This window comes from Hippopotamus amphibius, chromosome 6, assembly GCF_030028045.1.
Source record: "Hippopotamus amphibius kiboko isolate mHipAmp2 chromosome 6, mHipAmp2.hap2, whole genome shotgun sequence".
In the NCBI taxonomy this organism is placed as follows: domain Eukaryota; kingdom Metazoa; phylum Chordata; class Mammalia; order Artiodactyla; family Hippopotamidae; genus Hippopotamus; species Hippopotamus amphibius.
In genome coordinates, this window is record NC_080191.1 from 58,009,102 (window position 1) to 58,022,915 (window position 13,814).

The 13,814-nt window shown below is 47.5% G+C and overlaps 1 protein-coding gene across 1 annotated transcript in view; it reads left to right on the top strand.

The window, feature by feature from the left end:
* Positions 1-13,814, top strand: part of TIAM2 (TIAM Rac1 associated GEF 2) — a 215,426-nt gene that overhangs the window by 190,825 nt on the left and 10,787 nt on the right. The window contains exons 18-21 of the mRNA XM_057739331.1: positions 9,244-9,423; positions 12,008-12,076; positions 12,621-12,746; positions 13,603-13,711. Of these exons, the coding sequence (XP_057595314.1) occupies positions 9,244-9,423; positions 12,008-12,076; positions 12,621-12,746; positions 13,603-13,711 (484 nt within the window). The remainder of the gene's footprint in view (positions 1-9,243; positions 9,424-12,007; positions 12,077-12,620; positions 12,747-13,602; positions 13,712-13,814) is intronic.

Below are 13,814 nucleotides of genomic sequence, written 5' to 3' on the forward strand. Positions count from 1 at the left end.
CCTCCTCTGCCCACCTGGTAAAGCTGCAGCCTGTCCCAGTGGCCCTTCATCACCTTCTCCCCTTTGGGTTTTCCCCCGAGCCCTATGCCTCTGTCCAGATACTGTGGGTTCCACATTTTGTCACCCATCCGTGTCCATGTTACCTCTCCCTGCCCTTCCTCTCACTCCACATGATACTCTTGCGTGAAGGTCAAGGTTTTCCTCTTTTGTGTTCAAGCTTCATCTCCAGCACCTAGAACAGAGCCTGACATGGAGGAGGGGCCCAATACAAAGTTAGAAAATAAATGGAATTTGATTTTTCTGGCCCTTCCTTCAGGGAACTCAGAGGAAATTTCTCCTTCTACATTTGTTAAAACAACAGAGCTTGGAAAATTAAACTCCCTGTGCATATTATAACTTGTATGGGGCCCCTGGCCTCTGTTGATCCCTTGCACTGTGTTAAGTATTTTTATTTGTTTATTTATTTATTTATTTATGGCTGCCTTAGGTCTTCATTGTGGTGCACGGGCTTCTTATTGTGGTGGCTTCTCTTGTTGCGGAGCACGGGCTCTGGGCGCGTGGGCTCCAGTAGTTGTGGCACGTGGGCTCAATAGTTGTGACTCATGGGTTTATAGCATAGGCTCAGTAGTTGTGGCACATGGGCTTAGTTGCTCCGTGGCATGTGGGATCTTTCCAGACCAGGGATTGAACCCTTGTCTGTTGCATTGGCAAGCGGATTCTTAATCACTGCGCCACCAGGGAAGTCCCTGTGCTAAGTATTTTTTATGTATTTCAACTCATTGAATCCTCTCAATGACCATATGAAACATTATCCCCACTTTGCAGGTGAGCAAACCCAGTTAGGATGGAGTGAGTCATGGTTGGTGATCACTGTGGCCATGTGGTCACTCCAGAGCCTGTGTGTTTAAGTCTCCTGTCTTGGAAAAAGTTAACCGTCTCAGAAAGCTTCGCCCAGAGCGTGCACTGAGGCCCTTGGTGTGAGTTGCACACTCATGGGGGTAGTGACAGGACAGAGCTCAGATGATGGGCTGTACCACACGGGTGCATGCCCCACCCTCTTTAATGCTGTCATAGCTACTCACCTTGCCACCTGCCGTAAGGTGCGTACCCAAGGGGCGGCAGGGTTGGCTGCAGAGCCATGTCAGGACCCCTGCACACACTCCAGGTGGGTCTCCTCTGCCAGTACCCCGCCCCACCGGTCCCCCGAGAGCAAGGCCCCGTCTCTGTCTCCTGCTGCATCTCCCTGTGTGACCTGACTTGGCCGTGGGCCATGGCTGGACTGGCCTTGAGTTCCTGGCACCCTCTCCAGCCCCAGGCTTTGCTTAGTGTAGGTAACTGTTTCCCTTGAGGCCATCCTAGCTTCCACCTTGGCTTTCCCTGACCTTGCTCCGACCAGAGAAGGTCGCTCTGTTCTGTTTCCAGGACCCCACGCTGTTCTGGGCACCGATTGTCTTTGACTGACCCACTCCCAGCTTGTCTTCCCAGCCGAACTCTGGGTGCTGTGAGCCCGGGGACTGTGTCAATCTTGTCCACACCATGTCCCCCTAGAAATAGGATGCTTTTCAGGCTGCCTCTGTCTCAAATCATTTTTTTAAAGCGCGAGGAAAGGATTCCATTAAGAAATTTCTTTTAAAAATTAAACCAGTTTAAAAAATGAGCAAATATAGATAAGCCAAAGATTAAAATTAAAATAAATTGAAATGCAGTGTTAACCACCGCATTTATGATATGTATTATTCCATTAAAAAACCTGTGCATGTCTGTTTATCCGTAGTAGATATACATAAAAATTACTTTAAAAAAATGCAGAACCACCTTCTTCCCTTTCCAGTAAACCGTGTCCTTCTTTAGTCAACAGATGCCGATTTCTCCCATCATTGGTAATTGCCACATAGATTTCGTTTCCTTTTTGTATCATAATTGATTTTGGTTAATCTTTGCCTTCCAATATAAAATAAGAAGTCTCATCTGACATGTTTTCATTTAATTTTACATCTCTTATTTCCATTCTGCCTTTGGAAGTAGAACTGTCTGGTCTAGAAAATAAAGATTAAGAGCATTTTTTCATCCTTTTTGTACCATTTTGATAAGTATAAGAAAATCTCAGGCCATTTCTCTAGAGTTTTTAATCCAAGAGCTGTATCACTGTAAAATGAATGATTGTCCCCAAATATAATCATCTTGGGTCTGTTGTAACCCCCACTTCACCCTGCCAAGGTGCTGAATACAATCCTCTTCCCTTCTCCTTCGCCTCTGCTGAAACCCCCTGGGATAGACAGACCAGACTGTCCTCTTCACCCAGCCTGTGGGCCCTGCCAGCTGCCTCTGAGCACAGAGCAGAGTGTGGCCCTGGAATCCTGACGTGGCAGAGATGGGGCGGCACAGGGTGTCTGTGGTTGGACCTGTACGTGGGGGATCCAGCTCACCTGGCATCCAGCCCATCGTCTGTCTCTGCCCATTAGCCTTCCCAGGGAAGCTGTTAACCCTTGGTGCTCCTTCTGGATTCCCTCTGCTGGGAACATTTGGGGATAATGTCAGATCTTTTTGTAAGTTAGAGACTTTAACGGATTGCAGAGTGAATTGAGAAAAAGTCCTTTGTACGATTTTTAGATATATAGTTTTTTAACCAAAGAGCATTTCTGACTTAACTACTTTGCTGGGATGTGACAGCTGACTCCGTAGCTGCACTCCGAGATGATTTAATAAATGCAGCCACTCATGGCTGCAGGGAACCGGGAGGAGGGTGGGGGGTGGTGTCTGTATGAGCGTAGTTGAGCACATACCACGTAAACCACACCTTCCCAGGGCTAGACTATCCCTGAGGACCACTGGCCACTTGCTCAGGGCCTACGGCTTTTCTTTTTTCCAACATTCTTTCTAGGGGACTGTAGAAATAGTAGAACCTGGTTCTTCTGCTTAGTATCCCAGTAGGATGAGACACTGCAGACGTGACCCAGACTGGGATTCGGTCCACATCAATGGCCCAGCATAGAGCTGGTCTGCGTGGGGAGGGAGAGGAGGATGTGAGTGGCAGCTGAATTAATCTGCTGAATTGATCACATATTGTGTACGACCAGTTAGCCAACCAGTATGAGGTCCCCCTCCCTTTTAGGTCCGTTTCTTGCCTGAGTCCATTACTGACTTCCCCCCTAAGTTAACCTCCTTTTCCTCTAAACCAGGGATTGAAAAGTAGAGCACACTGCAAATGCTATCATTTACCTTGGAGTATTTCCCTGTGAACTATTCCCCTAAATAATGAAGCACTTTTAAACCCTTTTTCTTCGGCTGGAAGTGTTTTAGAGTCTAGGACATACAAACAGATGCCGAGGGCGAAAGAGTTTGCAGTACCCAAAGCCCCTAAATGAGGACAGGATCACAAACTGAGCCCGGAAGGATGGGGCAAAGCTCAGCTGCTGACGAGGTACAGGGCTCCTGGTGGGCACTGATATGTTACGGAGGAGCCACGAAACCTCAGTCATCGTCCCAGAATAGTTACAGATAACTTACCGGTACTTATTCCAACTTAAGTTCCAAAACCCACAGGGAAATTGAAAAGCCTCAGGTAGGGATGTCTTCAAATAAGAGCAAAGCAAGCCTCAGGTGATTATGCTCAGGGCAGCAGATCTTAACTAATCCAGGTGGGAGGAGCTACGTGATGCTTCCGGTGAAGAGTATTAAGCCGAATCAAGGTTAAAAGGGTCACCTATGGGATTCCAAGCTCGTTTGAGAAAGAGGCTGAGCCCCTGCCGTCCTCCAAAGAGAATCTGGAGCAAGGTGCTTGGTCAACCCGAGCAGTTTTATTGCTGCGCCCAAGAAATGGAGCTGAAACAGAGACGCATTACGGCCCTAATACGAGGAAGCAGGTGTCCTTATTCACACGTTTAAGACACAAAACAAAGATAACTCTATTTTAGATGCCTTCTGCCCCCAGCTTTATCAAGGTATACTTGACAGTTAAAAATTGTATATGGGCTTCCTAGGTGGCGCAGTGGTTGAGAATCTGCCTGCCGATGTAGCGGACACGGGTTCGATCCCTGCTCCGGGAAGATCCCACGTGCCGCGGAGCAACTAAGCCCGTGCGCCACAACTACTGAGCCTGCGCTTTAGAGCCTGTGAGCCACAACTATTGAGCCCATGTGCTGCAACTACTGAAGCCCACTTGCCTAGAGCCTGTGCTCCACAACAAGAGAAGCCACTACAATGAGGAGCCTGCGCACCACAAATAGCCCCCATTCACCACAACTAAAAAGGAAGCCCACGCACAGCAAAAGAGACCCAACACAGCCAATAAAATAAATAAATTTATTTAAAAAAAGACTATAAAAATTGTATTTTTTAAAGATGTACAGCTTGATTTGATTTATATTTATATATATATGTTGTATGATTATCACAGTCAAGTTAATTAACATACCCATCACTTCACAGTTACTTTTTTGTTCTTGGTGAGAACACGGGTGACTTAATTCAGAGGTCCTGAGTGAGATGTTCCTTATCTATAAATGAGATCAAATCACTTTCAAGCAGGGATCAGCCTTAGTGAAATCTTAACCTGGAAAAAAAATTCTTTTTTGGTCCATATCACTACTTTTTCATATAGCATACTTTTAGGGGAAATTGTTTTCATTAAATTTTTAAAATGAATTCATAAAGAAAAGATCTGTTTTATGCTCTATTATAAAAGGCAAGGCCCCCAAAGAACCCAAGGTTCTCACTACGAACTGGGAAATACCAGTGAGTTTTTTGAGTGTTTTTAAACTCACAGAAATAGTCTGTGAGTTTCAAGTTCCAGCGGTTTTTGTTCTGCACAGGCACACACTGGCTACTGAATCACACGCACGTCCAGCCCTGATTTGTGAATATCTGTCTCTTGCTTTAAAAGCAGCATTCCTGGGGACAGAGGGGAGCATGGATCAGCCTAACAGAAGTCATAGCTGTGTGCAGATGTGGGGGCCTGCATTTGCCTCTCTGAGCAGAGATGACCTCTGGAGGCTGGTGGCTGCATCCCGGGCACGCCTGGGGTGTGTTCGGATTCTCCTGGGGCCGGGAGATGCCTGACTGCATGGTGGGCAGAGGCCGCCTGAGGAGCAAGCCTGTTTTGGCCGTGCTCTGCCCGATTCTCTGGGAGTGGTCAGCTCTGTGCAGATAGCAAGAGAGGAGGCGGTCCTGTGCCCTCAGGGTGCTGCCTCCCACCCTCACCTGTGGTCTCAGCGGGTTGTATGGTAAGGACCTAATGCCACTAGTTTTGGGAGGACACCTCCCCCGGGTCTGTCCTGCATACAGCAGGTGCTCAACAAATGCGAGTTCCCTTTTCTCTTTGGTCCACATGTCAATTTGAGGGATTACTTGATGGGCTAGGTAACGCTACTTCTCTCTCATCAGTAAGGAAATTGAAGACACAGAACTGAGTCTTGCCCAGTACGTCTGGAGGACTGGGGGCAGAGCCAGGGCTCGAACTTGGCTCCTCACAGCCTTGTCTGTGCTTTTCACCTCCATCACCACATGTGTGTGTGAAAATACCCCAACTGAAGTAGTCACTGTTCCCAGAAATTGCTTATCAGATACAGAATTCCACCTTTAACAGTTCAATTTTTTAAGCATCGCTAAGAACGGAGGAAATGAAATATAACCAACCAAGTGACTCATTCCTATACCATCTAAAAACACAGTTACGGTTACCCTTCTCCTTTTAGTGGCTCTGCCTCCTTTTGACCCCAGGTAATCCTCACAACCTTCCCTAGATAACAGCCTAGGTGACTTTGTAGCACTTGAGCACCCATTGTGGTACCTTCAAAACTACCTTTGCTATGAAACTCTCAGCTAACATTCACTTTTCCAAGTTAATCTTACCAGAAGCATTGTTAAAGTGAATTCTGATTTTCTAAAATGGCAAGATACTTTATTTTTAAAATCTTGTTAGTTTAACGCTGCATTGTTAGGTGTGATTTTTGACATCCCAGCAAGGCAAAGCTGCAATCTCACCAGCTGCTATTTCACTTATGGTGCATTTTGTCAGATCTTATTTTATACAGTATATGTGAGCTATTAATTTGGATTCTACAGCCCTGGAAACTGTTATTTTTCAGGATTGCAGAATTGTATTGTCCGAGCTTGTGGTGCAAATACCAGTATAGAGATTTCTAATAAGTGAGTTTGAGAGTCTCAGTATTATTATCTTGGGCTGTTTAGCTGTTAGTGGAGCCAGACCCAGAACACCAGGGTCATGGGTGTGATTCTGTCTATTTCCTCTTATCTCGTGAGCTCAGTCCACATACCTGGCCATCCTTCAGTGCAGACCCTGGGGGCAGCGTGATCCTCCCAGAAACTGTAAGCAGAATGTGCGCTTTACTGATGGGTAGACCAGTAGTTCTCATGTGAGTCACACATTAGCATCATTTGAGAAGCCTTTAAAAAATACTCATACCTGGGGCCCCAAAGATTCTGATTCAGTTGGTCCAGCCATGGGTGTTTTTTTAATAGCTCCCCTCAAAAAGCTGGGGTTGAAGTCCACTGGGGAGCAGGAGGAGGAATAGAGAATTGGGGGTGGTTTGGTTATATTCCCTTGTACTTCCTCATGAGGCTCATGTCCTGGAAGAGAAGGAAAACTGCCTTTTGGCTGCACTGCTCTGTTTGGCTTTTGCTGGGTCATTAGGTTTCTAGTGTGTGACCGAACCACTTAGAGTTTCTTCAGTAACGAATCATGAGATGTGGTTGTTTCAAACATGATAGGAGACATTTTGAGAAAGCTGCATTCTGACTGTTGCTTTAAGATCCATGTCTGTTTTCTAGTTCTTTGAAAGTTTACCCTGAATGACCGTCTTCTGATAGGCATTACCAGCAATATGCTAGTGTTATAGGTAAGGATGAAAACAAGAGGATGCCGGGTATATCCAAGGAGGATCATTAGTGCTTACACATGCTTTAACTGTTTTAGAAGTAAATTACTTCCGATGTGTCTGTGTGTCTAGTTGGAGGCTTAGTATCTGTTACATGGTTGATTTAACTTTTGCACCAAGATTAATGTCAAAATACAAGAGAAGCAATTACATGAGAGGCCAGTAGTCTGGAAGTTCTCATCGTAGACATCTGCGAGGGCCTTGCTTTCATCCCCGCCTTGAGTTGGGCTCTTAATGTTACTGGGCTCATTCCTCCCTCCCTACCCCCCATCTTTGGCTCACTCCGTGGTACTCCCTTGGAACTCGCTCCTTCTAGGACCACTTACAATCCAGTCTTCACTGAAGCCTTCCAGACAACCTGTTCCAGCGTGATGCTCCCATTCGTTTAATGTGTGTCACATTTCTCATTTGTTCCACGCAAGCTCGTGTTGGTTTCCAGTCTGCCATAGGCTGCGCTTCGGTGTTTCTTACCTCGGCAAGCCTAATCTCCTTTTTCAGAGGCTGGTTTCTATTTCTTTGGAGACAGAGCAGGTCCTCAGTTGGTTCCCACTGGATTGAATTGAAAGTCTGGTTAGGCGATCACTGCTGAGTTGTGATCTTCTATTTGTGTATTTCCATCACATAAAGGAGGAGCAGGAGGAGGAGGAGAGAATTGGGGGTGGTTTGGTTATATTCCCATGTGCTTTTTCGTGAGGCTTACGTCCTGGAAGAGAAGGAAAGCCGCCTTTTGGTCGGTGTTGTCTATTTCCGTCGTATAAAGACACTGTGTGTGGGGGCAGGAGTGGTGGTGGTAGAAGAGGGAAGGAGAGAAGAAGGGAGAGCAGTTGTCCTGCTTTTACTTTGAGGCACTTCTATGTGTTAGGTGACAGCTTTTATAACAAGTTGGCCACTGAGGTTGACCAACATGCTTGTGTGAGTTGTTAGCCTTCTGAAATATCCAAGCAAAGAAAATGAATTCAGTGAGAACGAAGAGGTGTTTCTGACCAGTTCAGCTTTCTATCTGAGACAGAGTGATGGAGATCAGGAATGGAGACATCTAGCTGAAGAAAGGAGAGTTTTAGTTGAGGGACAGAAAGTTGCCAAAGATGGTTGGATGTTGGTCGTTCATATTGGGACTAAGCTGCTTTGTTATTCAATAATAATGTCAGTACAACAGATGTGGGCTCAACACTGAGCACTCGGGGGCAATGACAAAGAAAGGCAGAGCCCTGCCCTTGACTGGCTTACAGGCCGGTGGGTGGTAAGATGGGCTGGAACTTGTGTGTGTGGAGGGGGGACGGGGGTGGGGGATGGCAAGGAAGAGAAATAAAAAAGATACTTTGAGTGTAGTCTGATGATGCTCCAGGCAGGTGGAGGCATATAGGAGGAGACAGAGTTAAGACTTTAGACCACCAGCCTTGGGCAGGAGTGTGCAAATGGGTTCTCCCAGAGAAGGCTTTTCACGCTGTGCTTAAATCTAAGCAGAAAGTTGCACAGAAGGCTGTTGGTCCCCGCTGACATTCCTGCTCCTTTTTGTCCTTTAATCCATGTGATTCTGTTCCCACTACCTGGAATGAGAACCCTCTCTTCCCTCATGTCCTGGGTCTGGCACGTGGCTGCTTCCTGTTAAGAACCTGCTCAAGGCTCCCTCCTCCATGAAGGTTCCCACAGAGTCTCACCAGGCTTTGCTGTGTCATCTGCTCCCTGTCTGTGCCCTCCGCTGGGCTCTGCACCCCTTCAGGGTGGGGACCTTATCTTTCCTACACATCCCGACCTCTACTCCCATTCCTAGCTGATGCAGCTGCTCAAGCTCTCACTCCTAATGCTGCTACTTGGCCTGAGGCTGCAGAGCTCCAGCGCTGGATTTGGGGGCAGGTCGAAGACCCTTGCAGTCAAGTCATCCTAAAACTGCTGCCCTGCTGCCCTGTTCCTGAGTCTCTCAGGGCTGTTTAGTGTGGGGACTAAGCTCTGTTAGGCCAGCCATTGAGGGGACAGAGTGGACCACATGAGTCTGTCTCTCCTTGTGTGCTCACAGCCATGACCTTGATTTTAGAGCAACCTCAACTGTACGGCAGAGGGTTTGCTCTGTGCCTTATTCTCTAGTCTCAGCACTAAAGAAGCATCTGTCGAACAGCTAGCATGCAGGTGAAAAAGCGTCATGGGTAGGTGCTGAACAAGTGTAAGTTCATATCGTCACGACCAGAACCTTGAATGGTAGCCAGCGTGGTTTGAGATGAATCAAGCCGGATGCCCTAGATAAATGCCCCGTGAGACTCCTGAGAGGGCTCTGGGCAAAGGGAGAGTTCCTGTGTCCTTGGTGGGCAGTTGATATTAATGGAGAAAGTCCTGTGCCTCTTGTTCTCCCCAGAGTGCTGAGCAGATCGCTGAGCTGTGTAGGAGTTACAGCGACACCCAGACCAAAGGCATGGAAGGACCAAGGGAGAGTCAGGACCCGCCTCCGAGGCCGCTGGCACGCCACCTCTCTGACGCAGATCGCCTCCGAAAAGTCATCCAGGAGCTCATGGATACAGAGAAGTCCTATGTGAAGGTAATGAAGATGTTGTCACAATTTCCTGCTCTCCTCTTGTGATGGCCAGTTGTATATATGTTGGCAGGGGTCTCCAGGTTGTGTCTTCCCAGGACCCTGCCACTCATGAGGGAGATGCCTGCTCCTCGAAGTGGCGAGTTGCTGCAGGGGAGGGTGAGAGGGTGGAAGAGCTGAGAGGCCTTGCAAAAATTAGATTCCCTGTTCGTTTTGTTACCAAGGTAGCTTTCACTATGGAAACAGATGTTCTGGTTTGTCATTTACAATCTGTGGGAAGGGAGCCTGTACTGGTTTAGGGAAAGGGGGACGGAGATCACTTTAGGTGAGGAGGAACCAGGGAACAGCTTGCTCGCAAGCCGCTGCTGGTACGGGCCCCGGAGCACAGGTGGTCACCGTGCAGGACAGAGCCTTGTGGTGGAGGCGCCGGGCATCACACAGGTGGTCCCCAGCCATCACACGGAGCAGCGGCCGAGCCTGCCACTACCCGGGGAGTTCATTTATTTATCTCAGAGGCTTCAGTTTGTAGTTTGAGAAGCATTTTGCAAAAGTTTCAGGTGCCTGGGAAGACAGAGTTCTTTTGCTTTAATTATTTGCTGACGCTTTAGAAAGGTTTTAAACTCACTTCATCAGCCAGTTGCTGGCAGTAGCGTTGAGGGCACAGAATCCAGGCCTGGCCTTGCCTCTACCTGCCGGTGTGGCCTTGGGAGGTCCCTTCCAAGCCCCTCGCCTGGGGTCTGAGACAGGGGTGCTCTTGTTGCAGCTCTAACACACTGAGTCGGTGAATTAGTCCTTGGCACACATGCGTGCGCACACACACGGCTCTCACCTTCTTTCTCCACAAGACACATCTGAGCTTCCCCCTTCATTTAACATCGCTGTCGTTTTATCTGAACTTTGCCAAAAGCCTCATTCATGGGCGGCCCAGGAGAACAGCCCAAAGCCCCTTCTTTTGGTCCTGTAGGGGAGAGAGAAGCCACAGAGTTGGCAGTTTCCTTTCACTTCTCACTACATCTTGTCCTGCATCGCATGTGGGGAGATGAACTCTCAGGGGCTTCCAGCAGTGACCTTGCCCAGCAGCTCTGTGCACTGTGGCAGCGGGGTGATGGCCGTGGAACTCTCACCCGCAGGGTCGAGGGCATAGTTGAGAGTGGAACCCAAGTCCCTTTTTATTACTGTCCTTGTTGTTATAGTTTACTGTTAGTCCGCTTTGTCCGGGAGGGTCGCTGCATTGTGACACCGGTCTAGGACTGAGATGGATGATACGGGAGAAGCGGATACGAAGGACGGCTCTCCCTTCTCTCTGCGAGCGTCCTGCCCTTTGTCTCCTTAGGGCCCCAGTGTTGCAGCTCTGGCTCGGTGGCTCAGCACAGCCTCCCTCGGTGTGTCACTGCTCCTGGGTGGCCATGACCGGCACGGGGAGTGACCACAGCCCGCCTCTGCCTCTGACCAAATAGCCAGAGCCTGGTACCTATTGTGATTCGCGCACACACACATACACACACACCACTTTTATTTTTTAATTTCTTTTTGTTGCTGACATCGAACATAGACTTTTACTTGTTCTGTCACGTGGACCTCTTCATACAACTTAGCATTTTCAGCATTCACACGTTCCCTGAGATATGGTTCAGGACCTTCTCACATCTTCCGGCTCTGCAGCAGCCACCGTGAGGTCCAGGGAGGTTGGGAAGGCCGGGGCAGATTTGATTGTGAAACACTTGGTGCCACGGGCCTGTCCAATTGCTCTCAGGACCTATACCACAAGGTGCTAGAGGCTTCTGGCTTTACCAAGCTCTTCAGAGCTGGATTTCTCCATTGTAAAATGAGGCAGAAGTAGTCACCTACTTCTAGTATTTTGGGACTCAAAATTCTTCAGAAGAAATGAAACAAGAAAAAGAAATCTTTTCTATTACTAAATTGTATCCTGGTCTTGGCTTTAAATTATTTAAAAAAAAAAAACTGAACTTTATCTAAAGAGTTTTGTAAATACAGTCAACTCCACTATTCTGTGCTGTCGGAGCCGAGTTTACTGGAGGCTCAACGATGACCTAGGTTGTAGACATTGTGACTGCTCATCTTTGGGAATTTTTTCTTGCATTTGAGTATGGGAGTTTGAAATTCTGCTCCAAAGCTGAAAAGCCCCCCAGGCCTTGTCCTGTCCCTCTCAGCTCTGCTGTCCACTCTGGAGCTGTGGCCATGCTCCCTGAGCAGAGCAGAAAGCCAGCTCGGCCAGCAGATGTGGCCACAGCTGACAGAGGTGCCTGGCCAGAGCTCACTTCTCTGGGGCGAAATGAGTGTTCCTGCTGCAGCAGCAGAAAGAAAGATCCTGGTTCTTCCAATAAGACAGTCGAATACACAGAGTAGGTGATGGAGCTATAAAGAAGGATGTGGAATCCAGCTGCTGGTCGTATTGTGTTGTTAACCTCTCTGAATTAGGTGAGCAGGGACCACCGCTTACAAGGCTGAGTGCTTCAACCAGACATAAACTTCATCATTCCTAATGCGACTCTGAGCTGTGGCCAGGGCTGCTGGAAACATTTGGGTATTTTGGAGGCTTAAGGGTTAAAGACTTTCTTGTGTCTTTCAGGATCTGAGCTGCCTCTTTGACATATACCTGGAGCCACTTCAAAGCGAGACCTTTCTCACCCAGGATGAGGTAAATACTCACCGTCCCTCAGGGTATTGACCCATAGGTTAGTCTAGGTTTGGCCTTCAGCAGACCTCCTAGATTTTATCTATTGATCCCCAAAGAGCATTTGAGACTTAAGGATTTTCAGAGGGACCCAAGCGTGGCCCCCTCCAAAGCCACTGTGGCCTCCATTGAAACACAGTGGCAAGAGTTATAAACGACTGTGCCCCTTTTATAGTAGAAGGTGTGACCAAAATTACTTTTTAATATGTGACTTTCTAATGTTAAATCACAGTAATTAGTTCTTTCCTACTGACTTCCATTCCTGCCCCCCCCCCCCAATTTGAATTCTGAGAACTTGACATCCACTTAAAAACTTATTTTAGAATTACAGGGACCAAAGCTATAAAACTCTCTGTGTCTAAGCTATATCCCCTAATGAATACGCTGTCTCCTTTAAAGGATTTACTTCTGTCTCCATCTTGGTGAATGACTGGTGATTTATTTGTGAATCTGGGAGTTAGAATGGTCATCACTAACAACCTCTTTTCAAATCCCGGTCTTCACGTAGATGGAATCACTTTTCGGAAGTTTGCCAGAGATGCTTGAATTTCAAAAGGTGTTTCTGGAGACTCTGGAAGATGGGATTTCAGCATCATCTGACTTTAACATGCTTGAAACCCCCTCGCAGTTTAGAGTAAGTATTTTAGACTTAGCTTTAAAGAAAAAATAGGTGGGGACAGGGCAAAGGTCTCCCTTGGAAGAGAATGTGTTGTCCCTTGACTATTGAAAACATAGGTTTAGTGCTCTCATTGCATGGTTTTCCTCTGGCAGGTGGTAAAAGAAGGCTCCCTTTCTCCCTTAGAGTGAATGCTCTGGGAATCATTTATCTGGGCAGCATGGCTTTTATGGAGTCTGCCTGCTGTTGACACGTCCACGGTCCTTACTCAGCTCTACAGAAGGATCTGTAGGGCGATTGCTTCTGAGGCAAGCGCACCTACTGCATCTGATTCTGCATCTCCATGGTAATGTGACGCTGAGAGGAAAGCCTAGGTTTTCACTTGTTCCTCCTCTAGGGAGGCCTGTCTCCATTGTGGGCGTTGGTGACTGGCAGGAGGTCCTTCCAGGGAGGCAAAGGCGGAAAGCAGTAGAAAGGGACCAAGGAAGTATGCAGTGAGCATCATTTGTCCCAAGTAATGCAGAGTTGGCTTTATTAATTAGCCTCTCAGATTATTTATATCCCACTGTGTCAGATGTATTTTTTTAACAGAAATTTTTTTCTTGTCCTTGATTGTACACTGTTGATAGGCTCTGCTGCCAGAAACTTTTCAATCACACTGACGCTCTGCTGGGGGATGCTTGGGCTGTTCTCCATCTACTGGGCAAATGGGGCCACCCTGGGCTGCTTTCAGCCAGTGCCTTCCCTGAGGCACTAGTGCTCTGGTGTCTGAAAGACGGATGCCATGGAGACAGCAAAGCGGTCAGACGCCACGCCAGAGCCAGCAGACATTGATTAAATCACGTTTGATGTCACTTTTCCGCTTGCCTTCTAGAAACTACTGTTTTCCCTCGGAGGCTCTTTCCTTTATTACGCGGACCACTTTAAACTGTATAGCGGATTCTGTGCTAATCATATTAAAGTACAGAAGGTTCTAGAGCGGGGTAAGTTGCTCATACCTTTTATAGCTTGACTTTTCTTTAATAATTAAAGCAGATGTGCAGTGTATGTTTGATAGACCACAAACAGGCTGTTTTAGTTAGCATA